At 48.4% G+C, this 26826-nt stretch overlaps 2 protein-coding genes across 2 annotated transcripts; both read left to right on the forward strand.

The window, feature by feature from the left end:
* The first annotated feature begins 918 nt into the window (after positions 1-918).
* Positions 919-8543, forward strand: LOC142595279 (gasdermin-A-like). Its single transcript, XM_075723016.1, has 9 exons — positions 919-1177; positions 1341-1557; positions 2123-2288; positions 2391-2484; positions 6024-6071; positions 6337-6491; positions 6913-7060; positions 7705-7778; positions 8123-8543. The coding sequence occupies exons 1-9, from the start codon at positions 964-966 to the stop codon at positions 8357-8359; spliced, it is 1353 nt and encodes a 450-aa protein (XP_075579131.1). The 5' UTR covers positions 919-963; the 3' UTR covers positions 8360-8543.
* A 5336-nt stretch (positions 8544-13879) lies between these two features.
* LOC142595280 (gasdermin-A-like) lies at positions 13880-21587 on the forward strand. The gene is made up of 9 exons (XM_075723017.1): positions 13880-14138; positions 14302-14518; positions 15084-15249; positions 15352-15445; positions 18985-19032; positions 19298-19452; positions 19874-20021; positions 20666-20739; positions 21084-21587. Exons 1-9 carry the CDS (start codon positions 13925-13927, stop codon positions 21318-21320), a joined length of 1353 nt encoding a protein of 450 aa, XP_075579132.1. The 5' UTR covers positions 13880-13924; the 3' UTR covers positions 21321-21587.
* Positions 21588-26826: the final 5239 nt, after the last annotated feature.

Below are 26826 nucleotides of genomic sequence, written 5' to 3' on the forward strand. Positions count from 1 at the left end.
CACCGTTCCTCATCCTAACAGAGCAGAACTATAAATGAAAACAAGAACCAGGCTAGAAATTAAACAAATCTTACAGGATCGATACATCTGTAGAACAAGTTAAGGTTATTATCCACAGCCACTGTAACAAGTCATGACAGGCTGACTCAGGTCAATGACTGAAACTTTTTGGAGGAAAAATGTGCAAGCAAAAGGCTTTTTGTGCCCTGATTTAGAAGATACTTCCGGATCTCTGAAAGGAAAGGCGGGGACAGAGCATTTCCCCCGCCTTGCTGCTTTAGAGAGGCCATATCACTTCAGAAGCACAGCAGACTGCTCTGCACATTGCCCAGGGACGGCAGAGGAGAAGCCCTTCACTCCACAAACAGGCAAGTACATTTTTAAGAGCTTTCAGTCTGGAAGAGGGATGGAGCAAACTGTCTGTTAAGTGTTCTGGTTTAGTTTTTCTCTCTTTTTCAAGTCTCCCAAGGGAATGAGATTAAAGTATTTCAGACCATGATAGGGCCTAACTTAAGGAGCAATGTCTACTTTACTCATGAAAATTATTATAGTATGTACTGGTATAGGCAACAAAACAGCTTAACTGAAAGAACAGTAACAGACTCCAGTGCTGAAGATCCGTACGCTCAGAAACTGCTCGCTGCGTTCTCAGTCTGCACGATGACTGGGAGTTACCAGCAAAGGGGGACGAGTCTAAGCCAGCCTCATTAGCAAGCCACAGCTCGTACTCCTACCTCTCCAAATCCTCCCCTATACCCAATCCCGTCAAAGTGCCGTCCTTGTACTAATGTGGGCTTCTTTCGGTTATCATCAACTGTGAAAAGTTCTTAAGAATTAAAGCAACACATTTTGTTACAGCCTTCTGCTTGTATTTCAAGTAATCTTGCTTAACTTGTCTTGCCTCTTTCCTAAGGCACAAGTACACTTTCCTTTGGTTCAAAAACTCATCCAGCCGCAGCAGAAATGTTTAAACAAGTCACCCAATCCGTAGTACATCAGATGGATCCAAAAGGAGACCTGGTCCCGGTTCATGGCATCTTCAGTCATGAACATTTCAGACCCCTCTGTCTACTGACAAGAAAAAGAGAAGCCATATTCTTCACATCTCCCCGCTACAAACCGTCAAGGTACAGACTTGACGACGTGCTGCTGTCTGGAGAAGACAATAAAAGCACAGGTAAAGCCCACGTTTATCAATCTTAAGTTCACCATTTCCATAGACAAAACATCTGGATCATTTGTGGCTGAACTCTACCATGTTTCATCCTTCTTGTGTGTGCAATAGTTACAATATTGAGTTGGTGTAATCATGCTTAAGCTCATCCATCAAATTATTTCAGAGTCCCTCTTTCCCAACGGAGGTGGTGAAGCTTCAAGTAAATTTACAGTCATGATCACAAGCAACACCATTGGCAGAGGTGATGGGAGTCTAAGCGTTTCTGTTGACCCTGCAAGCATAGACGTGAAAGGAGCTGCCTCCTTGTCCAGAGGGTGGTCCATCAAGCTGGATAAGAAGTACATACCACTACCAAAACTTGAGGCACTGAAAACAGTAAGGTAAGGCAAACACAAAGAGACAACGCGCTCCTCCTCTCCTCCTCTACCCCACCCCAGGTCATGCAATGTTTTTTCAGCAGCCGCAAACCAAGATTAAGACCCGAGAGCATGCATTCTCCCTAACTGTGCATACTTCTGGGGGACAGGACCGAGAGGCGATAAAGATTCCTTGCACAGCTCTCATGCTTATAGGTGTCTTTGTAATTCAGAAAGCGGGAACACCTCAACACAGTCTCAAGCCATCTTTTCTCATGGTTGGTACCTAGACAGGCGCACACAGATCAGGACAGGTCACCTGTATGACCAGCCAGGCCACGGCCTCGCTGCCCCGCTCCCCCTCAGACACAGAAAGGGGATGCGTTGAGGACAGCAAGAATTGCAGCCCTTTCTCTGCCGCCTTTTTCCCCCAGAAGCCCCTTATATTGTGACATTTCCATGTACTCATGCAATGTGAAGGGATGCAACCATGTGGCTTTTGGCTCTAAGCAGGCTACAGTACTTTTGTCATAACTCACAGGAAAACAGACACTTTCAGCCAGGATATTGCATCCTTTTTCTCTTTTAGAAAAATAAATGTGAATCACTCCTTCATTCAACAACTAAAGAAAACACGGGAAAACTTATACCTGGTCCATGAAATAATAGAAACCTTAGAGGAGACCAGCTGCGAGGAATCCACCATGGCACAAGGGAGCTTCATGGCCCAGATTTACACCAAGTTTCATGCAAAGGTTTGATTTCTCTCCAGCCTCAGGAGTCAGTCCTTCCCAAACACCTGCATGCCAGCCAGGCCTAGTAACACCATTTTTTTTTTTTTTTCCTTCATTGACCAGGGCACCAGAGAGGACAAACAAAGCATAACTATACCCAAGGGCTGCACCCTGGCATTCAGGGCAATCCAGCTGGACATTAGAGACGCACTATGGGGTAAGTAATGATCGGACTGATGATCTTAGAGGTCCTTTCCAACCTTAATGATTCCTAGTTTTTACTTTCATTATAAATGAAATGCTAGCCCTTGTTCTTGTGGGGGACTTCAACTTGCCGGACATCTGCTGGAAATACCACACAGCAGAGAGGCAGCAGTCTTGGAAGTTCCTAGAGTATGTGGGGGATAACTTTCTAATGCAGCTGGTAAGCGAGCCTACCAGGGGAGGTGCCCCGCTTGACCTGCTGTTTACCAACAGAGAAGGGCTTGTGGGAAATGTCGAGGTCGGAGGCCGTCTCGGGCTTAGCGACCACGACATGATAAAGTTCTCAATTTTGGGTGATGCTAAGCGGAGGGGCAGCAAAACTATTACCATGGACTTCCGGAGGGCAGACTTTGGCCTCTTCAGGACCCTGGTTGGGAAAGTCCCTTGGGAGGCGGTCCTGAAGGGCAAAGGGGTCCAGGAAGGCTGGGCCCTCTTCAAGAAGGAAGTCTTAAGGGCGCAGGAGCGGGCTGTCCCCGTGTGTCGGAAGACCAACCGGCGGGGAAATCGACCGGCCTGGCTGAATAGGGAGCTTTTGCGGGGACTCAGGGAAAAAAAGAGAGTCTTACCGCCTTTGGAAGAAGGGGCGGGCAACTCAGGAGGTGTACAGGGATCTTGTTAGGTCCTGCAGGGAGGAAATTAGAAAAGCAAAAGCCCAGCTAGAACTCAATCTGGCCAGTGCTGTAAAAGACAATAAAAAATGCTTTTATAAGTACATCAGCAATAAAAGGAGAGCCAAGGAGGATCTCCATTCTTTGCTGGATGTGGGGGGGAACATTGTCACCGAGGACAAGGAAAAGGCTGAAGTACTTAACGCCTTCTTTGCCTCTGCGTTTAACAGCCAGACCGGTCATCCCCAGGGTACTCAGGCCCCTGAGCTAGAGGATAGGGATGGGGACCAGAATGGAGCCCACATAGTCCAGGAGGAAGCAGTTAATGACCTGCTACGCCACCTGGACGCTCACAAGTCTATGGGGCCGGATGGGATCCACCCGAGAGTACTGAGGGAGCTGGCGGAGGAGCTTGCCAAGCCACTCTCCATCATCTATCAGCAGTCCTGGTTAACAGGGGAGGTCCCTGATGACTGGAGGCTTGCCAATGTGACGCCCATCTACAAGAAGGGCCGGAAGGAGGACCCGGGGAACTACAGGCCTGTCAGCCTGACCTCGGTGCCGGGGAAGATTATGGAGAGGTTCATCTTGAGCGAACTCCACAGGCAAGTACAGGTCAACCAGGGGATCAGACCCAGCCAGCATGGGTTCACAAAAGGCAGGTCCTGCTTGACCAACCTGATCTCCTTCTATGACCTGGTGACCCGCCTGGTAGATGATGGAAAGGCTGTGGATGTCATCTACCTGGACTTTAGCAAAGCTTTTGACACAGTCTCGCATAATATCCTCCTCGGGAAGCTGGCAGCTCACGGCTTGGACAGGCATATTCTTCGCTGGGTAAAGAACTGGTTGGGTGGCTGAGCCCAGAGAGTTGTGGTAAATGGTGTTAAGTCCAGTTGGCAGCCGGTCACGAGCGGTGTTCCCCAGGGCTCTGTTTTAGGGCCAGTCTTGCTCAATATCTTTATCAATGATCTGGATGAGGGGATCAAGTGTGCCCTCAGTAAGTTTGCAGGCGACACCAAATTGGGTGGGAGTGTCGATCTGCTCGAGGGTAGGATGGCCCTGCAGAGGGACCTGGACAGGCTGGATCGATGGGCCGTGGCCGACTGTATGAGGTTCAACAAGGCCAAGTGCCGGGTCCTGCACTTCGGCCACAACAACCCCATGCAACGCTACAGGCTTGGGGAGGAGTGGCTGGAAAGCTGCCTGGCCGAAAAGGATCTGGGGGTGTTGGTAGACAGCCGGCTGAACATGAGCCAGCAGTGTGCCCAGGTGGCCAAGAAGGCCAACAGCATCCTGGCTTGTATCAGGAATGCTGTGGCCAGCAGGAGCAGGGAGGTGATTGTGCCCCTGTACTTGGCACTGGTGAGGCCGCACCTCGAATACTGTGTCCAGTTTTGGGCCCCTCAATACAAGAAACACATTGAGGTGCTGGAGCGTGTTCAGAGACGGGCAACAAGGCTGGTGAAGGGTCTGGAGAACAAGTCTTATGAGGAGCGGCTGAGGGAACTGGGGTTGTTTAGCCTGGAGAAGAGGAGGCTGAGGGGAGACCTTATCGCTCTCTACAACTACCTGAAAGGAGGTAGTAGTGAGGTGGGTGTTGGTCTCTTCTCCCAAGTAGCTAGCGATAGGACAAGAGGAAATGGGCTCAAGCTGCGCCAGGGGAGGTTTAGGCTGGAAATTAGGAAAAATTTCTTTACGGAAAGGGTGGTCAAGCATTGGAACAGGCTGCCCAGAGAGGTGGTGGAGTCACCATCCCTGGAAGTGTTCAAAAAACAGGTAGATGTGGCACTTCGGGATATGGTCTAGTCTAGTCTACCCTTGATTGGTTTAGGTGGGCTTGGTAGTGTAGGTTAATGGTTGGACTGGATGATCTTAAAGGTCTTTTCCAACCTAGACGATTCTATGATTCTATGAAATAATCCAGCCACCAAGGCAGGAAACATGAAATTGCTACTCTACCCTTACTTAGTTTAGTGGCAGACTTGGTAATGTTAGGTTAATGGTTGGACTGGATGATCTTAAAGGTCTTTTCCAACCTAAACCATTCTATGATTCTGTGACTCCTCCATTCAGGAGACAACACAGAAGAAAACCATTTTCTCAAGTACCCCTCAGCCTCATGGCCACCCTTCACTCATTTTCAAGGACATGAGCACATGCAATATGAGCAGCAGAAGTCACCTGGGAAAGGGCCGTACGCAGGACCTAGGTTACTTGGGAAAGAGATGCAGTTTCAGGGCAGGGGGTGCTGCAGAAATGGAAGGGGGATACTGGAAGTCTCAGCTCTGAACTTGAGGAACTGCAGAGCTCCTGCTGAAAAACAGCACGGGGACAGAGGTTTGGTTTGTTTTCCTTTCTCTACCTACTCAGAAGAAGAGAGCCAGGCAGAAAACAGGGTGCCCGACCCTTCCACCCTTCCAGGTGGCAAGGCTGGTGTAAAAGACACTTATGCTGGAGAGGTAGAGAAAGAGAGGACCGAGATACACAAAACCTGCTGCAGCATTGGAGAGACCACATTTGCCTTGCTTCCCCTGTGCTCTGTGCTTCCCACGTCTGCATGCATCTGGTTGAGCATAAGTTTTCATTTCAATTTACCGGTCTTTTAACACACCTATTGGCCAATACAGACCCTAACATAAGGCACACCACAGCAGGGAATGAGGTCTAGAAATAACGAGCTTTAAATGAACGGGCAGAAGACAGATGTGCTGCAGGAGAGTGCAAACACCAGTCTGACCTACAACTGGCATGTGAGATTTCAGACCTGGCACACCAGTATCTTCAGACTTCAAAACAACAAATCTGGTTAAAAAAAGAAACATACCTATCCAGCTTTAAGTATTTTTCTAAATGAGTCATGCCTTTTTTTCTCCTGTGACAGATTTTAACCATTTCAAACTACGACAAATGACAGAGACCATATCTTACGGTAAGCAACATAGTTTACTACTTTTAACCCCTCTGGATACGATAGAATCCCTCAGGATAAACACAAACCACCAAGAGAGATGTGTTTACTGTACATTACCTGAGACGTGACAATTGACCAACTCAAAATTGCGTATCGCTTTTGAAAATATTCATAGAAATGTTTCAAATTCTAAATTTAGGGGTGCCAGGGAACTTACTGTGGGCTTCTCCAGTTTACAAGTGACATATTTGGACTCTGGTCCAACCTGAAATCTGGTTTTCAGGTTCCTCACGAGGAAGATTAGGAGAAGTGGAGAAAGAAGTTAAAGAGAATTGTCAAATTCTCTCCAACTTGTCTTCTAAGCTGTTCGTTGCAGTTTTAAAAGCCATCAAAGCTGTGATGAGAGACAGGAACCTCTTTCAAGAGCTGACCCAGAAAGTAAGCAAAGTTTTTCTTACTGCCAGCACTTATACAGACATCCAGGTTCATACCTCTTGCCCCAGAAGTCCTCTCTCCTATGCCACAACCATCAATCCAAAAATCCCTCACTCAGCACGTCTGTCTGCTCTTCATCCCCATGCAGGGAAAGCAGGTGCTCAGGACAGAGTCAACTGCTGAACTATGTCCTGAATATAGCCCAGCACATGTACCTGAAGGCTCCAAACCATTTAAATTTCATATTCCATCTTTAACTGGAGCCAGCGTGAATGCTAAAGCCTCAATTACAGCCTCATAAATAGCTTAGGGAGGGGAGACACATACTACATGACCGGTCATATGCTTCTGTAGTTAGATTGCAAGGGACTAGCAGCAGCCTCTTCTCTGAAATCCTGACATTTACTTTTTCTTATCCCCTTAGATGGAAGCAGTTCTTGATGAAACTGGTAGTTGTGAGCTGAAAACAGAAAGCCCGGACTTAAAAGACCTGCTGAGCAGCCTACAGGATTCAAGTCCTCTTGTCCTCAAGCTGGCAGAAGCCATCACCTACACTCTTGACGCATTAGATGGTAAGGCTTTCTGGCATTTTAATAGAGAAATCCGGCAGCACCAGAATACATGAAGAGCATTCCTACCGACAACACTAGCAGAATACAGAAAGCTTGCAGAGGATTTATGCAATATCATTTCCTAGATTGTGGGAACGAAGGGGGTTTATGCCAAGAGCAGAGACCTGACTGTAGCAGCCGCTGTTCAGCAGCAGTTGGAGAGTCGCAAAGCAGCGACTGCCAGGAGCATGACACCGAGTTACCACTCGGTCCAGGAACAGCGTGCACGAGGGGATCCTTGAAAAGAGGGCTTGAAAGCAGAATTAAAGCCTGGGTAGAGGCAGCAAGATCACCTTACAGAAAGAGCAGCGCACATTCCAGGGTTCTTCTTCCCAAGGCTGCCACAAAACATGGTTTGAACCTCCCCTCAACCCCCTTGGTCTCTACATGCGATGGTACAGTTGTCTGTACACAGTAACAGCTGTGTTCCTCTCACAGGGAAGCTGTACTAATAATTGAGTTTAAAACATCTGAAGAACTTTTGACCAACCAGGCACTCCCTGCAAGACAGTTGATGGTCACCCTTCACATCTCACCAGTTGTCTCTCAAACACTGGGGGGGGGGTGTGGGGGTGTGGTGGTACAAACCTGTTTTAATTCTGCAGAGCTAAAGGAGGATCAGCTGCTGCTATTGCTGGAGTCTTTGGAAGAGAAGATTGTGTCCCAACAGCTCAAGCTGGTGAGTGAGCATGCATCACATTGGGCTGAAAATGAAGGGGCAGGGGAGTGTTACTTTAAGTAAAGAAGAAGAAAAAAAAAACAACAAAAAAACCCCACCACCACAAAAACAAGCTACAATTTTAATTTCTTGGAAATAATTACTTCACAAGAAACTGGGAACTGAATACATGAACATGAGGGTCTTTCAGGGTGAAAAGTCCTATATATAAACGTGGATTATTTAGTGCTCCTGTAAGACAGTAAAGCACCTCACCAGTCAAAGGCATCACTGACTGACTTAACAACTTCCACAGACAGCACTATTAAAATACTGATTCTGCTCTTTTTTCTGTTGCTGCAAAGGTTGGGAACATCTTGGAACACGACATAGAACGTGGCAAGGGGCCTTTCAGCATGGATACCACCTTGCTCTCCTTCTCACGAGAGGAGCAACAAAAATTAACCTTTGCAATGGTTGAGATGAGTGGAGTGAAGCTCCAGAAGGACGGATCTGCTGTCTGTACAGGAAATGCCTTCCCAGCCACAGCAGCCCTGTACACATCTCTCTACGTCCTTAACCTTCTGAGTAACTCAGGTTAGGTTACAGGTGTCCTCCCATCAGGAATCATTTAAAGGGAATCACCTGGCACCATATTTGAAGGTCTCTTACTGCAAGCCAGCTTCTCCCTCCAAGCTTCACCCCTAAATAGCTGAGGCATTCTTATCAGTACAGAAAGCAGCAATAATCCACTTACCCTGGTCACACCTGTGATTCAGGTGTAACTCAATCCCTGATAAATGTTAGAAAGCTGTAGGATCTCAGAGCATTTTAATGATGCTCACCTGGTAAAACCACACCTCCCTCACATGATTACACACCCCACCAGCATAGAATAACTTACAGCATCTCAGAACAACATTACAAATGCTTTGATGACTGCTTTAGAAATAAAGAGAGCCATTTCTTACTCAATAAACTTAAAGGCAGGGGTTTTTTAATCTGCAGGTACTTTCAGCCACCCAGCAGTGCTGCCTGCCCGGAGGCCCGGCTCCCCTCAGGCTCCCGGGGGAAGGGGGTGCCCTCGGCGAGGGGCAGCCCTGCTTACCTGGCCCGTCACTGATGGCACCGCCAGCACCAGTGGCCTGGCCATGCCCTGCACCGGCCACGGCGGAGCCCACACCCGCCCCACACACCCCCAAAGGCCGGCGCGGGGGGGAACGGCGGCCGCTCCGTGGGGCAGAGGCCGCAGACGAGCCCGGGCAGCGCCAGGGCCTCGGGCCTCGCGCCTCGCCTCAGCGTGGCACGCCACAAACGCCCGCGCATGCGCCGCGACACGTGCTGCAGGAACACCTGAGCGCCCGCCGGAAACACCCGAGAGGGTCTCGGAAACACCCGAGCGCCTGCCGGAAACACCCGAGAGGGTCTCGGAAATACCCGAGCGCCCGCCGGAAACACCCGAGTGCCCGCCGGAAACACCCGAGAGGGTCTCGGAAATACCCGAGCGCCTGCCGGAAACACCCGAGCGCCCGCCGGAAACACCCGAGAGGGTCTCGGAAACACCTGAGCGCCCGCCGGAAACACCCGAGAGGGTCTCGGAAACAGCCGAACGGTGCCGTGCTCGGCGCTCGACCGCCCGGGCCTGTGAACTCCTGGCGCGCCCCGCGGTTGTTGCAGTGTCACGGCCGGCCCGGCGCATCCGGCCATGAAGCAGGAGGGCGCGTCCCGCCGCCGCGGTGACAAGGCCAAGGCCCCCCCCCGACGTGGAGATGCAGGAGGAGGCAGCGGCAGCCGGGGAGCGGCAGCCGCGGCGAGAGTTGACACCGTCACCTTGGAGGGTGAGGGGAGGGGCGCGGGGGCCCCGGGTTGGAAGACAGTCTGGGCTATCCCTGCCTCGGGCGAAGGCAAACCCATCCCTGGGATTGCTTTTCCTCAAGGACCGGGGTGCGCTTGGTGGGTGACGCCGAAGGATGGGGAAGACCAGTGTGTACCTCAAGGGAATCTGATTTTGGGTGAAAACAGCCAATGAACCCAACTGTATGGTGTTAATTACCACATAATAGTTTGTCATCGCTACTGTGGGTGCTACATGCCGTATCAACGGGATTACAGGCAGAATCACCCAGATTAACCAAGAATGAACTTTGAGGAAACCGAGCAAAGCGCACCGGCGATGGAACCAGAACTGGCTTTAGCATGCAACAGCCCAACGCCGCGCAGCATCTCTGCTGCCCCGAAAACTCTGATGACAGATGGAGCCCAAGGTCACGGACTGACTGAACTCAACGGACATTTCAGAGGCACAGCCCACGGACGAAGGGAACGGTATCTGTGCGTACATATCAAAAGACAGGGAAAGTGGTGGTGATTCGTGGGAATGTATCGGAAAGGGTAGGACCTGGGCATGACGGAGATGGTACAGAATAAAGGGTGGATACTGTCCCGGTTTCAGCTGGGATAGAGTTAATTTTCTTCCTAGTAGCTGGTTTTGGACTTAGTATGAGAACAATATTGACAACACACTGATGTTTTAGCTGTTGCTAAGTAGTGTTTACACTCATCAAGGACTTCTCCGCTTGCCGATGCACAAGAAGCTGGGAGGGGGCACAGCCAGGAGAGCTGACCCCAACTGCCCAAAGGGCCATTCCATACCATACAGCATCATGCCCAGTATAGAAACTGGGGGGGCTGGCCGGGGGGCAGCAATCGCTGCTTAGGGACTGGCTGGGCATCGGTCAGCGGGTGGTGAGCAATTGCATTGTGCATCACTTGCTTTGTATATTCCTGTGTTGTTGTTATTGTTACTATTATTTTCTCTTCCTCTGCTCTCCTATTAAACTGCCTTTACCTCAGCCCATGGGTTTTAGGTTTTTTTTCCCCAATTCTCTCCCCCATCCCACCTGGGGGGGTAGGGTGAGTGAGCAGATGTGCGGTGCTTGGCTGCTGACTGGGGTTAAACCACCGCTGCAGTGGTGTGGAAATAATGGACACAGTTCTGGGTCTCCTGGAACTCTGTACTGAATCCACTTCTACTGCATTTGTGTTTGCTGAATTCATGGAGAAGCGAGTTCAGCACTCAAAGGCTCATCTTGCACACACGCAAGTTACACAGCAGAGTCAAGACACTGAAACTCTCACGGGATAACTCATTTCTGAGGAAAGGGAGATCGGGACAGCGTGGGCAGGATGAGGGATTTTCAGACGCGCACTTGCAGCTAACATAGCAGCGATCCAAGGGTGAAGCCTACCTTTTGCCTGGAGAACCAGAACGCGAGTACAAGGACTGTCCGTTTATTCTTTTAGACTGTAGAATTTTCTCCAAGTACCTGTGTGAAGGAGATAATTGATTGTTATTGATTTTAAATGGGATTTTGATCACATCGCACTTAAGACAGATTTTCCTCTCAAAGATGTACTGGCTTCCTGTATAGCGATTAGGGCAAACCTCAGCTGGAGAATGAAAGGTGGGCTCCACCCTGTGACTGAGAAACAATTACTAGATAAATAGGTACTTAAAATGCTTTTCTGCTTTGTTCTGCAATGAATGCCAAAGGAGAAAAGCTTTTGAAAACCACCATTCGTGTAACATAGCTAACAGGATGTCAAACAGCCTTAAAAAAAAAAAAAAAAAAAAGCCTGAGATCTAGGGCTACTGAATTCCTGAGTACTTTTTTTTTTTTTAATAATTGTTTAATTTTTTGTTTAACAGAAGCATGGTACTGGCCCTGGGAAAGGGGACAGCAGCTGGTTACCATTGTTAACACATTCATATTTCTCATTGTGACTTACGTTGCTTTAACATTGCCTATAATATCTTTTAAGCATGCAAGTGTTTGTGTCTATGCATCCTCCTTGCATCAGTTTAAACTGAGCTAAATTAGTTGGGGTTTTTTTAATGCAACGTTCTGACATTGTACACAGTTCTGGGGTTTTTTTTTCCCAGTAGCCCTTCTTTCTGCTGTGTATACACAAGTCTCATGTAGAGAACTTTCTAAAATAAAGTGTGAATATTTTTATTACTCCTTTGTACAGTATTCTAAGAGAAACTAATAAAGTGAGTATTCATGTAAAAACTTGTGTTTGATTCCTTGAATTTTCACACGGACAGGGCTTGCTTTTAAACAAGCACAGCAAATGAATCCTGTATGGCAATTCCAAGCCCACCAAGTGATGGACTGCACTAAAGCAAAGAGCTTGCAGCCCACTGCCTGGATCCCTTCGCAGGGTACCACACCGGTGAGTCACGCAAACCCTCTGCTGCTAACAACGAGCCAGAAAGCATGGCAACGTGTGTGCATCACTGGTCAATGTAAGTTAATAAAAGGGTCTCCAATAACATAATACTCTCCCCTGGCCTACACCACGCCTAATTAGTTAGCTCTCTCACAGGTTTAGTGAAATCCTCCTAAATCGGAACACACCGTTCCTCATCCTAACAGAGCAGAACTATAAATGAAAACAAGAACCAGGCTAGAAATTAAACAAATCTTACAGGATCGATACATCTGTAGAACAAGTTAAGGTTATTATCCACAGCCACTGTAACAAGTCATGACAGGCTGACTCAGGTCAATGACTGAAACTTTTTGGAGGAAAAATGTGCAAGCAAAAGGCTTTTTGTGCCCTGATTTAGAAGATACTTCCGGATCTCTGAAAGGAAAGGCGGGGAGAGAGCATTTCCCCCGCCTTGCTGCTTTAGAGAGGCCATATCACTTCAGAAGCACAGCAGACTGCTCTGCACATTGCCCAGGGACGGCAGAGGAGAAGCCCTTCACTCCACAAACAGGCAAGTACATTTTTAAGAGCTTTCAGTCTGGAAGAGGGATGGAGCAAACTGCCTGTTAAGTGTTCTGGTTTAGTTTTTATTCCCTTGGGAGACTTCAAAAAGAGATGAGCCCTGCAGGCACCACTAAAGGGATCCTATACTGAGCACACAAGACTATCTCCCCTCCCCAGCTCCATCGCATACAAACACCATCCTTTGTGGTGTGACAGTCTTCCTACTTTCTGGAAGAATCAGACTAGGTCACCCTTTTATTCAGATCCCTGTGGGACATTAGGGAGGGGCAAGATACCCCCCCACATCCACTCATCTGAACCGGAATCAGTGTCTCTTCTCTAACAAGACTTGATAACCTAGGGTGCAGAAGAGGGGAGAGACCTGCACACCTTTTTCTTCTTCTTCGTCTTGGTAAGTACAGGAAGTTTTTTTGTTTGTAGATCAAAGTTATTCTTCAACATATTTTATGTACACCAACTGAAGCAAGAAGCAAAACCGAAACCTTGGAGTAAAACCAAGCTGCAACAGGAAGCCACAGTGATTTTGTTTCTGCCCCTCAAACATCCAGCTTTCCTCTGCAGGGGATACAGGCAGAGCACCAGGGCATACCCAAGTAGCTCTGCTGGGATGACTTTTATATTTTGGGGGAGATCTGCCATAGAACAAGCTCTCCTACTTCCCCCCTCAACCCTCAATTCAGCTCTCGGCACTTTCACTTCCTTGCTGTAACACTTTGACTAAACCATTTTTCTAATGCTCTATTTCAAAACAATGCTAAACCATTCCTGTCTGCCAGGCAACAAGAAGCAAGCAGAAAATGGCAAAGCAGTGCAAAACAGCACGAAATTGCTCAAGCTTTTTTCTTTTTCAACTTCCACCAGGGCAATGGCATTAATTAAAGATTAAAGCATTTTGAACAATGATAGGGCCTAACTTAAGGAGCAATGTCTACTTTACTCAGGAAAATTATTATGCTATGTACTGCTATAGGCAACAAAACAGCTTAACTGAAAGAACAGTAACAGACTCCAGTGCTGAAGATCCGTACGCTCAGAAACTGCTCGCTGCGTTCTCAGTCTGCACGATGACTGGGAGTTACCAGCAAAGGGGGACGAGTCTAAGCCAGCCTCATTAGCAAGCCACAGCTCGTACTCCTACCTCTCCAAATCCTCCCCTATACCCAATCCCGTCAAAGTGCCGTCCTTGTACTAATGTGGGCTTCTTTGGGTTATCATCAACTGTGAAAAGTTCTTAAGAATTAAAGCAACACATTTTGTTACAGCCTTCTGCTTGTATTTCAAGTAATCTTGCTTAACTTGTCTTGCCTCTTTCCTAAGGCACAAGTACACTTTCCTTTGGTTCAAAAACTCATCCAGCCGCAGCAGAAATGTTTAAACAAGTCACCCAATCCGTAGTACATCAGATGGATCCAAAAGGAGACCTGGTCCCGGTTCATGGCATCTTCAGTCATGAACATTTCAGACCCCTCTGTCTACTGACAAGAAAAAGAGAAGCCATATTCTTCACATCTCCCCGCTACAAACCGTCAAGGTACAGACTTGACGACGTGCTGCTGTCTGGAGAAGACAATAAAAGCACAGGTAAAGCCCACGTTTATCAATCTTAAGTTCACCATTTCCATAGACAAAACATCTGGATCATTTGTGGCTGAACTCTACCATGTTTCATCCTTCTTGTGTGTGCAATAGTTACAATATTGAGTTGGTGTAATCATGCTTAAGCTCATCCATCAAATTATTTCAGAGTCCCTCTTTCCCAACGGAGGTGGTGAAGCTTCAAGTAAATTTACAGTCATGATCACAAGCAACACCATTGGCAGAGGTGATGGGAGTCTAAGCGTTTCTGTTGACCCTGCAAGCATAGACGTGAAAGGAGCTGCCTCCTTGTCCAGAGGGTGGTCCATCAAGCTGGATAAGAAGTACATACCACTACCAAAACTTGAGGCACTGAAAACAGTAAGGTAAGGCAAACACAAAGAGACAACGCGCTCCTCCTCTCCTCCTCTACCCCACCCCAGGTCATGCAATGTTTTTTCAGCAGCCGCAAACCAAGATTAAGACCCGAGAGCATGCATTCTCCCTAACTGTGCATACTTCTGGGGGACAGGACAGAGAGGCGATAAAGATTCCTTGCACAGCTCTCATGCTTATAGGTGTCTTTGTAATTCAGAAAGCGGGAACACCTCAACACAGTCTCAAGCCATCTTTTCTCATGGTTGGTACCTAGACAGGCGCACACAGATCAGGACAGGTCACCTGTATGACCAGCCAGGCCACGGCCTCGCTGCCCCGCTCCCCCTCAGACACAGAAAGGGGATGCGTTGAGGACAGCAAGAATTGCAGCCCTTTCTCTGCCGCCTTTTTCCCCCAGAAGCCCCTTATATTGTGACATTTCCATGTACTCATGCAATGTGAAGGGATGCAACCATGTGGCTTTTGGCTCTAAGCAGGCTACAGTACTTTTGTCATAACTCACAGGAAAACAGACACTTTCAGCCAGGATATTGCATCCTTTTTCTCTTTTAGAAAAATAAATGTGAATCACTCCTTCATTCAACAACTAAAGAAAACACAGGAAAACTTATACCTGGTCCATGAAATAATAGAAACCTTAGAGGAGACCAGCTGCGAGGAATCCACCATGGCACAAGGGAGCTTCATGGCCCAGATTTACACCAAGTTTCATGCAAAGGTTTGATTTCTCTCCAGCCTCAGGAGTCAGTCCTTCCCAAACACCTGCATGCCAGCCAGGCCTAGTAACACCATTTTTTTTTTTTTTTCCTTCATTGACCAGGGCACCAGAGAGGACAAACAAAGCATAACTATACCCAAGGGCTGCACCCTGGCATTCAGGGCAATCCAGCTGGACATTAGAGACGCACTATGGGGTAAGTAATGATCGGACTGATGATCTTAGAGGTCCTTTCCAACCTTAATGATTCCTAGTTTTTACTTTCATTATAAATGAAATGCTAGCCCTTGTTCTTGTGGGGGACTTCAACTTGCCGGACATCTGCTGGAAATACCACACAGCAGAGAGGCAGCAGTCTTGGAAGTTCCTAGAGTATGTGGGGGATAACTTTCTAATGCAGCTGGTAAGCGAGCCTACCAGGGGAGGTGCCCCGCTTGACCTGCTGTTTACCAACAGAGAAGGGCTTGTGGGAAATGTCGAGGTCGGAGGCCGTCTCGGGCTTAGCGACCACGACATGATAAAGTTCTCAATTTTGGGTGATGCTAAGCGGAGGGGCAGCAAAACTATTACCATGGACTTCCGGAGGGCAGACTTTGGCCTCTTCAGGACCCTGGTTGGGAAAGTCCCTTGGGAGGCGGTCCTGAAGGGCAAAGGGGTCCAGGAAGGCTGGGCCCTCTTCAAGAAGGAAGTCTTAAGGGCGCAGGAGCGGGCTGTCCCCGTGTGTCGGAAGACCAACCGGCGGGGAAATCGACCGGCCTGGCTGAATAGGGAGCTTTTGCGGGGACTCAGGGAAAAAAAGAGAGTCTTACCGCCTTTGGAAGAAGGGGCGGGCAACTCAGGAGGTGTACAGGGATCTTGTTAGGTCCTGCAGGGAGGAAATTAGAAAAGCAAAAGCCCAGCTAGAACTCAATCTGGCCAGTGCTGTAAAAGACAATAAAAAATGCTTTTATAAGTACATCAGCAATAAAAGGAGAGCCAAGGAGGATCTCCATTCTTTGCTGGATGTGGGGGGGAACATTGTCACCGAGGACAAGGAAAAGGCTGAAGTACTTAACGCCTTCTTTGCCTCTGCGTTTAACAGCCAGACCGGTCATCCCCAGGGTACTCAGGCCCCTGAGCTAGAGGATAGGGATGGGGACCAGAATGGAGCCCACATAGTCCAGGAGGAAGCAGTTAATGACCTGCTACGCCACCTGGACGCTCACAAGTCTATGGGGCCGGATGGGATCCACCCGAGAGTACTGAGGGAGCTGGCGGAGGAGCTTGCCAAGCCACTCTCCATCATCTATCAGCAGTCCTGGTTAACAGGGGAGGTCCCTGATGACTGGAGGCTTGCCAATGTGACGCCCATCTACAAGAAGGGCCGGAAGGAGGACCCGGGGAACTACAGGCCTGTCAGCCTGACCTCGGTGCCGGGGAAGATTATGGAGAGGTTCATCTTGAGCGAACTCCACAGGCAAGTACAGGTCAACCAGGGGATCAGACCCAGCCAGCATGGGTTCACAAAAGGCAGGTCCTGCTTGACCAACCTGATCTCCTTCTATGACCTGGTGACCCGCCTGGTAGATGATGGAAAGGCTGTGGATGTCATCTACCTGGACTTTAGCAAAGCTTTTGACACAGTCTCGCATAATATCCTCCTCGGGAAGCTGGCAGCTCACGGCTTGGACAGGCATATTCTTCGCTGGGTAAAGAACTGGTTGGGTGGCTGAGCCCAGAGAGTTGTGGTAAATGGTGTTAAGTCCAGTTGGCAGCCGGTCACGAGCGGTGTTCCCCAGGGCTCTGTTTTAGGGCCAGTCTTGCTCAATATCTTTATCAATGATCTGGATGAGGGGATCAAGTGTGCCCTCAGTAAGTTTGCAGGCGACACCAAATTGGGTGGGAGTGTCGATCTGCTCGAGGGTAGGATGGCCCTGCAGAGGGACCTGGACAGGCTGGATCGATGGGCCGTGGCCGACTGTATGAGGTTCAACAAGGCCAAGTGCCGGGTCCTGCACTTCGGCCACAACAACCCCATGCAACGCTACAGGCTTGGGGAGGAGTGGCTGGAAAGCTGCCTGGCCGAAAAGGATCTGGGGGTGTTGGTAGACAGCCGGCTGAACATGAGCCAGCAGTGTGCCCAGGTGGCCAAGAAGGCCAACAGCATCCTGGCTTGTATCAGGAATGCTGTGGCCAGCAGGAGCAGGGAGGTGATTGTGCCCCTGTACTTGGCACTGGTGAGGCCGCACCTCGAATACTGTGTCCAGTTTTGGGCCCCTCAATACAAGAAACACATTGAGGTGCTGGAGCGTGTTCAGAGACGGGCAACAAGGCTGGTGAAGGGTCTGGAGAACAAGTCTTATGAGGAGCGGCTGAGGGAACTGGGGTTGTTTAGCCTGGAGAAGAGGAGGCTGAGGGGAGACCTTATCGCTCTCTACAACTACCTGAAAGGAGGTAGTAGTGAGGTGGGTGTTGGTCTCTTCTCCCAAGTAGCTAGCGATAGGACAAGAGGAAATGGGCTCAAGCTGCGCCAGGGGAGGTTTAGGCTGGAAATTAGGAAAAATTTCTTTACGGAAAGGGTGGTCAAGCATTGGAACAGGCTGCCCAGAGAGGTGGTGGAGTCACCATCCCTGGAAGTGTTCAAAAAACAGGTAGATGTGGCACTTCGGGATATGGTCTAGTCTAGTCTACCCTTGATTGGTTTAGGTGGGCTTGGTAGTGTAGGTTAATGGTTGGACTGGATGATCTTAAAGGTCTTTTCCAACCTAGACGATTCTATGATTCTATGAAATAATCCAGCCACCAAGGCAGGAAACATGAAATTGCTACTCTACCCTTACTTAGTTTAGTGGCAGACTTGGTAATGTTAGGTTAATGGTTGGACTGGATGATCTTAAAGGTCTTTTCCAACCTAAACCATTCTATGATTCTGTGACTCCTCCATTCAGGAGACAACACAGAAGAAAACCATTTTCTCAAGTACCCCTCAGCCTCATGGCCACCCTTCACTCATTTTCAAGGACATGAGCACATGCAATATGAGCAGCAGAAGTCACCTGGGAAAGGGCCGTACGCAGGACCTAGGTTACTTGGGAAAGAGATGCAGTTTCAGGGCAGGGGGTGCTGCAGAAATGGAAGGGGGATACTGGAAGTCTCAGCTCTGAACTTGAGGAACTGCAGAGCTCCTGCTGAAAAACAGCACGGGGACAGAGGTTTGGTTTGTTTTCCTTTCTCTACCTACTCAGAAGAAGAGAGCCAGGCAGAAAACAGGGTGCCCGACCCTTCCACCCTTCCAGGTGGCAAGGCTGGTGTAAAAGACACTTATGCTGGAGAGGTAGAGAAAGAGAGGACCGAGATACACAAAACCTGCTGCAGCATTGGAGAGACCACATTTGCCTTGCTTCCCCTGTGCTCTGTGCTTCCCACGTCTGCATGCATCTGGTTGAGCATAAGTTTTCATTTCAATTTACCGGTCTTTTAACACACCTATTGGCCAATACAGACCCTAACATAAGGCACACCACAGCAGGGAATGAGGTCTAGAAATAACGAGCTTTAAATGAACGGGCAGAAGACAGATGTGCTGCAGGAGAGTGCAAACACCAGTCTGACCTACAACTGGCATGTGAGATTTCAGACCTGGCACACCAGTATCTTCAGACTTCAAAACAACAAATCTGGTTAAAAAAAGAAACATACCTATCCAGCTTTAAGTATTTTTCTAAATGAGTCATGCCTTTTTTTCTCCTGTGACAGATTTTAACCATTTCAAACTACGACAAATGACAGAGACCATATCTTACGGTAAGCAACATAGTTTACTACTTTTAACCCCTCTGGATACGATAGAATCCCTCAGGATAAACACAAACCACCAAGAGAGATGTGTTTACTGTACATTACCTGAGACGTGACAATTGACCAACTCAAAATTGCGTATCGCTTTTGAAAATATTCATAGAAATGTTTCAAATTCTAAATTTAGGGGTGCCAGGGAACTTACTGTGGGCTTCTCCAGTTTACAAGTGACATATTTGGACTCTGGTCCAACCTGAAATCTGGTTTTCAGGTTCCTCACGAGGAAGATTAGGAGAAGTGGAGAAAGAAGTTAAAGAGAATTGTCAAATTCTCTCCAACTTGTCTTCTAAGCTGTTCGTTGCAGTTTTAAAAGCCATCAAAGCTGTGATGAGAGACAGGAACCTCTTTCAAGAGCTGACCCAGAAAGTAAGCAAAGTTTTTCTTACTGCCAGCACTTATACAGACATCCAGGTTCATACCTCTTGCCCCAGAAGTCCTCTCTCCTATGCCACAACCATCAATCCAAAAATCCCTCACTCAGCACGTCTGTCTGCTCTTCATCCCCATGCAGGGAAAGCAGGTGCTCAGGACAGAGTCAACTGCTGAACTATGTCCTGAATATAGCCCAGCACATGTACCTGAAGGCTCCAAACCATTTAAATTTCATATTCCATCTTTAACTGGAGCCAGCGTGAATGCTAAAGCCTCAATTACAGCCTCATAAATAGCTTAGGGAGGGGAGACACATACTACATGACCGGTCATATGCTTCTGTAGTTAGATTGCAAGGGACTAGCAGCAGCCTCTTCTCTGAAATCCTGACATTTACTTTTTCTTATCCCCTTAGATGGAAGCAGTTCTTGATGAAACTGGTAGTTGTGAGCTGAAAACAGAAAGCCCGGACTTAAAAGACCTGCTGAGCAGCCTACAGGATTCAAGTCCTCTTGTCCTCAAGCTGGCAGAAGCCATCACCTACACTCTTGACGCATTAGATGGTAAGGCTTTCTGGCATTTTAATAGAGAAATCCGGCAGCACCAGAATACATGAAGAGCATTCCTACCGACAACACTAGCAGAATACAGAAAGCTTGCAGAGGATTTATGCAATATCATTTCCTAGATTGTGGGAACGAAGGGGGTTTATGCCAAGAGCAGAGACCTGACTGTAGCAGCCGCTGTTCAGCAGCAGTTGGAGAGTCGCAAAGCAGCGACTGCCAGGAGCATGACACCGAGTTACCACTCGGTCCAGGAACAGCGTGCACGAGGGGATCCTTGAAAAGAGGGCTTGAAAGCAGAATTAAAGCCTGGGTAGAGGCAGCAAGATCACCTTACAGAAAGAGCAGCGCACATTCCAGGGTTCTTCTTCCCAAGGCTGCCACAAAACATGGTTTGAACCTCCCCTCAACCCCCTTGGTCTCTACATGCGATGGTACAGTTGTCTGTACACAGTAACAGCTGTGTTCCTCTCACAGGGAAGCTGTACTAATAATTGAGTTTAAAACATCTGAAGAACTTTTGACCAACCAGGCACTCCCTGCAAGACAGTTGATGGTCACCCTTCACATCTCACCAGTTGTCTCTCAAACACTGGGGGGGGGGTGTGGGGGTGTGGTGGTACAAACCTGTTTTAATTCTGCAGAGCTAAAGGAGGATCAGCTGCTGCTATTGCTGGAGTCTTTGGAAGAGAAGATTGTGTCCCAACAGCTCAAGCTGGTGAGTGAGCATGCATCACATTGGGCTGAAAATGAAGGGGCAGGGGAGTGTTACTTTAAGTAAAGAAGAAGAAAAAAAAAACAACAAAAAAACCCCACCACCACAAAAACAAGCTACAATTTTAATTTCTTGGAAATAATTACTTCACAAGAAACTGGGAACTGAATACATGAACATGAGGGTCTTTCAGGGTGAAAAGTCCTATATATAAACGTGGATTATTTAGTGCTCCTGTAAGACAGTAAAGCACCTCACCAGTCAAAGGCATCACTGACTGACTTAACAACTTCCACAGACAGCACTATTAAAATACTGATTCTGCTCTTTTTTCTGTTGCTGCAAAGGTTGGGAACATCTTGGAACACGACATAGAACGTGGCAAGGGGCCTTTCAGCATGGATACCACCTTGCTCTCCTTCTCACGAGAGGAGCAACAAAAATTAACCTTTGCAATGGTTGAGATGAGTGGAGTGAAGCTCCAGAAGGACGGATCTGCTGTCTGTACAGGAAATGCCTTCCCAGCCACAGCAGCCCTGTACACATCTCTCTACGTCCTTAACCTTCTGAGTAACTCAGGTTAGGTTACAGGTGTCCTCCCATCAGGAATCATTTAAAGGGAATCACCTGGCACCATATTTGAAGGTCTCTTACTGCAAGCCAGCTTCTCCCTCCAAGCTTCACCCCTAAATAGCTGAGGCATTCTTATCAGTACAGAAAGCAGCAATAATCCACTTACCCTGGTCACACCTGTGATTCGGGTGTAACTCAATCCCTGATAAATGTTAGAAAGCTGTAGGATCTCAGAGCATTTTAATGATGCTCACCTGGTAAAACCACACCTCCCTCACATGATTACACACCCCACCAGCATAGAATAACTTACATCTCAGAACAACATTACAAATGCTTTGATGACTGCTTTAGAAATAAAGAGAGCCATTTCTTACTCAATAAACTTAAAGGCAGGGGTTTTTTAATCTGCAGGTACTTTCAGCCACCCAGCAGTGCTGCCTGCCCGGAGGCCCGGCTCCCCTCAGGCTCCCGGGGGAAGGGGGTGCCCTCGGCGAGGGGCAGCCCTGCTTACCTGGCCCGTCACTGATGGCACCGCCAGCACCAGTGGCCTGGCCATGCCCTGCACCGGCCACGGCGGAGCCCACACCCGCCCCACACACCCCCAAAGGCCGGCGCGGGGGGGAACGGCGGCCGCTCCGTGGGGCAGAGGCCGCAGACGAGCCCGGGCAGCGCCAGGGCCTCGGGCCTCGCGCCTCGCCTCAGCGTGGCACGCCACAAACGCCCGCGCATGCGCCGCGACACGTGCTGCAGGAACACCTGAGCGCCCGCCGGAAACACCCGAGAGGGTCTCGGAAACACCCGAGCGCCTGCCGGAAACACCCGAGAGGGTCTCGGAAATACCCGAGCGCCCGCCGGAAACACCCGAGTGCCCGCCGGAAACACCCGAGAGGGTCTCGGAAATACCCGAGCGCCTGCCGGAAACACCCGAGCGCCCGCCGGAAACACCCGAGAGGGTCTCGGAAACACCTGAGCGCCCGCCGGAAACACCCGAGAGGGTCTCGGAAACAGCCGAACGGTGCCGTGCTCGGCGCTCGACCGCCCGGGCCTGTGAACTCCTGGCGCGCCCCGCGGTTGTTGCAGTGTCACGGCCGGCCCGGCGCATCCGGCCATGAAGCAGGAGGGCGCGTCCCGCCGCCGCGGTGACAAGGCCAAGGCCCCCCCCGACGTGGAGATGCAGGAGGAGGCAGCGGCAGCCGGGGAGCGGCAGCCGCGGCGAGAGTTGACACCGTCACCTTGGAGGGTGAGGGGAGGGGCGCGGGGGCCCCGGGTTGGAAGACAGTCTGGGCTATCCCTGCCTCGGGCGAAGGCAAACCCATCCCTGGGATTGCTTTTCCTCAAGGACCGGGGTGCGCTTGGTGGGTGACGCCGAAGGATGGGGAAGACCAGTGTGTACCTCAAGGGAATCTGATTTTGGGTGAAAACAGCCAATGAACCCAACTGTATGGTGTTAATTACCACATAATAGTTTGTCATCGCTACTGTGGGTGCTACATGCCGTATCAACGGGATTACAGGCAGAATCACCCAGATTAACCAAGAATGAACTTTGAGGAAACCGAGCAAAGCGCACCGGCGATGGAACCAGAACTGGCTTTAGCATGCAACAGCCCAACGCCGCGCAGCATCTCTGCTGCCCCGAAAACTCTGATGACAGATGGAGCCCAAGGTCACGGACTGACTGAACTCAACGGACATTTCAGAGGCACAGCCCACGGACGAAGGGAACGGTATCTGTGCGTACATATCAAAAGACAGGGAAAGTGGTGGTGATTCGTGGGAATGTATCGGAAAGGGTAGGACCTGGGCATGACGGAGATGGTACAGAATAAAGGGTGGATACTGTCCCGGTTTCAGCTGGGATAGAGTTAATTTTCTTCCTAGTAGCTGGTTTTGGACTTAGTATGAGAACAATATTGACAACACACTGATGTTTTAGCTGTTGCTAAGTAGTGTTTACACTCATCAAGGACTTCTCCGCTTGCCGATGCACAAGAAGCTGGGAGGGGGCACAGCCAGGAGAGCTGACCCCAACTGCCCAAAGGGCCATTCCATACCATACAGCATCATGCCCAGTATAGAAACTGGGGGGGCTGGCCGGGGGGCAGCAATCGCTGCTTAGGGACTGGCTGGGCATCGGTCAGCGGGTGGTGAGCAATTGCATTGTGCATCACTTGCTTTGTATATTCCTGTGTTGTTGTTATTGTTACTATTATTTTCTCTTCCTCTGCTCTCCTATTAAACTGCCTTTACCTCAGCCCATGGGTTTTAGGTTTTTTTTCCCCAATTCTCTCCCCCATCCCACCTGGGGGGGTAGGGTGAGTGAGCAGATGTGCGGTGCTTGGCTGCTGACTGGGGTTAAACCACCGCTGCAGTGGTGTGGAAATAATGGACACAGTTCTGGGTCTCCTGGAACTCTGTACTGAATCCACTTCTACTGCATTTGTGTTTGCTGAATTCATGGAGAAGCGAGTTCAGCACTCAAAGGCTCATCTTGCACACACGCAAGTTACACAGCAGAGTCAAGACACTGAAACTCTCACGGGATAACTCATTTCTGAGGAAAGGGAGATCGGGACAGCGTGGGCAGGATGAGGGATTTTCAGACGCGCACTTGCAGCTAACATAGCAGCGATCCAAGGGTGAAGCCTACCTTTTGCCTGGAGAACCAGAACGCGAGTACAAGGACTGTCCGTTTATTCTTTTAGACTGTAGAATTTTCTCCAAGTACCTGTGTGAAGGAGATAATTGATTGTTATTGATTTTAAATGGGATTTTGATCACATCGCACTTAAGACAGATTTTCCTCTCAAAGATGTACTGGCTTCCTGTATAGCGATTAGGGCAAACCTCAGCTGGAGAATGAAAGGTGGGCTCCACCCTGTGACTGAGAAACAATTACTAGATAAATAGGTACTTAAAATGCTTTTCTGCTTTGTTCTGCAATGAATGCCAAAGGAGAAAAGCTTTTGAAAACCACCATTCGTGTAACATAGCTAACAGGATGTCAAACAGCCTTAAAAAAAAAAAAAAAAAAAGCCTGAGATCTAGGGCTACTGAATTCCTGAGTACTTTTTTTTTTTTTAATAATTGTTTAATTTTTTGTTTAACAGAAGCATGGTACTGGCCCTGGGAAAGGGGACAGCAGCTGGTTACCATTGTTAACACATTCATATTTCTCATTGTGACTTACGTTGCTTTAACATTGCCTATAATATCTTTTAAGCATGCAAGTGTTTGTGTCTATGCATCCTCCTTGCATCAGTTTAAACTGAGCTAAATTAGTTGGGGTTTTTTTAATGCAACGTTCTGACATTGTACACAGTTCTGGGGTTTTTTTTTCCCAGTAGCCCTTCTTTCTGCTGTGTATACACAAGTCTCATGTAGAGAACTTTCTAAAATAAAGTGTGAATATTTTTATTACTCCTTTGTACAGTATTCTAAGAGAAACTAATAAAGTGAGTATTCATGTAAAAACTTGTGTTTGATTCCTTGAATTTTCACACGGACAGGGCTTGCTTTTAAACAAGCACAGCAAATGAATCCTGTATGGCAATTCCAAGCCCACCAAGTGATGGACTGCACTAAAGCAAAGAGCTTGCAGCCCACTGCCTGGATCCCTTCGCAGGGTACCACACCGGTGAGTCACGCAAACCCTCTGCTGCTAACAACGAGCCAGAAAGCATGGCAACGTGTGTGCATCACTGGTCAATGTAAGTTAATAAAAGGGTCTCCAATAACATAATACTCTCCCCTGGCCTACACCACGCCTAATTAGTTAGCTCTCTCACAGGTTTAGTGAAATCCTCCTAAATCGGAACACACCGTTCCTCATCCTAACAGAGCAGAACTATAAATGAAAACAAGAACCAGGCTAGAAATTAAACAAATCTTACAGGATCGATACATCTGTAGAACAAGTTAAGGTTATTATCCACAGCCACTGTAACAAGTCATGACAGGCTGACTCAGGTCAATGACTGAAACTTTTTGGAGGAAAAATGTGCAAGCAAAAGGCTTTTTGTGCCCTGATTTAGAAGATACTTCCGGATCTCTGAAAGGAAAGGCGGGGAGAGAGCATTTCCCCCGCCTTGCTGCTTTAGAGAGGCCATATCACTTCAGAAGCACAGCAGACTGCTCTGCACATTGCCCAGGGACGGCAGAGGAGAAGCCCTTCACTCCACAAACAGGCAAGTACATTTTTAAGAGCTTTCAGTCTGGAAGAGGGATGGAGCAAACTGCCTGTTAAGTGTTCTGGTTTAGTTTTTATTCCCTTGGGAGACTTCAAAAAGAGATGAGCCCTGCAGGCACCACTAAAGGGATCCTACACTGAGCACACAAGACTATCTCCCCTCCCCAGCTCCATCGCATACAAACACCATCCTTTGTGGTGTGACAGTCTTCCTACTTTCTGGAAGAATTGGACTAGGTCACCCTTTTATTCAGATCCCTGTGGGACATTAGGGAGGGGCAAGATACCCCCCCACATCCACTCATCTGAACCGGAATCAGTGTCTCTTCTCTAACAAGACTTGATAACCTAGGGTGCAGAAGAGGGGAGAGACCTGCACACCTTTTTCTTCTTCTTCGTCTTGGTAAGTACAGGAAGTTTTTTTGTTTGTAGATCAAAGTTATTCTTCAACATATTTTATGTACACCAACTGAAGCAAGAAGCAAAACCGAAACCTTGGAGTAAAACCAAGCTGCAACAGGAAGCCACAGTGATTTTGTTTCTGCCCCTCAAACATCCAGCTTTCCTCTGCAGGGGATACAGGCAGAGCACCAGGGCATACCCAAGTAGCTCTGCTGGGATGACTTTTATATTTTGGGGGAGATCTGCCATAGAACAAGCTCTCCTACTTCCCCCCTCAACCCTCAATTCAGCTCTCGGCACTTTCACTTCCTTGCTGTAACACTTTGACTAAACCATTTTTCTAATGCTCTATTTCAAAACAATGCTAAACCATTCCTGTCTGCCAGGCAACAAGAAGCAAGCAGAAAATGGCAAAGCAGTGCAAAACAGCACGAAATTGCTCAAGCTTTTTTCTTTTTCAACTTCCACCAGGGCAATGGCATTAATTAAAGATTAAAGCATTTTGAACAATGATAGGGCCTAACTTAAGGAGCAATGTCTACTTTACTCAGGAAAATTATTATGCTATGTACTGCTATAGGCAACAAAACAGCTTAACTGAAAGAACAGTAACAGACTCCAGTGCTGAAGATCCGTACGCTCAGAAACTGCTCGCTGCGTTCTCAGTCTGCACGATGACTGGGAGTTACCAGCAAAGGGGGACGAGTCTAAGCCAGCCTCATTAGCAAGCCACAGCTCGTACTCCTACCTCTCCAAATCCTCCCCTATACCCAATCCCGTCAAAGTGCCGTCCTTGTACTAATGTGGGCTTCTTTGGGTTATCATCAACTGTGAAAAGTTCTTAAGAATTAAAGCAACACATTTTGTTACAGCCTTCTGCTTGTATTTCAAGTAATCTTGCTTAACTTGTCTTGCCTCTTTCC

Source organism: Pelecanus crispus, chromosome 18, assembly GCF_030463565.1.
Source record: "Pelecanus crispus isolate bPelCri1 chromosome 18, bPelCri1.pri, whole genome shotgun sequence".
NCBI lineage: Eukaryota > Metazoa > Chordata > Aves > Pelecaniformes > Pelecanidae > Pelecanus > Pelecanus crispus.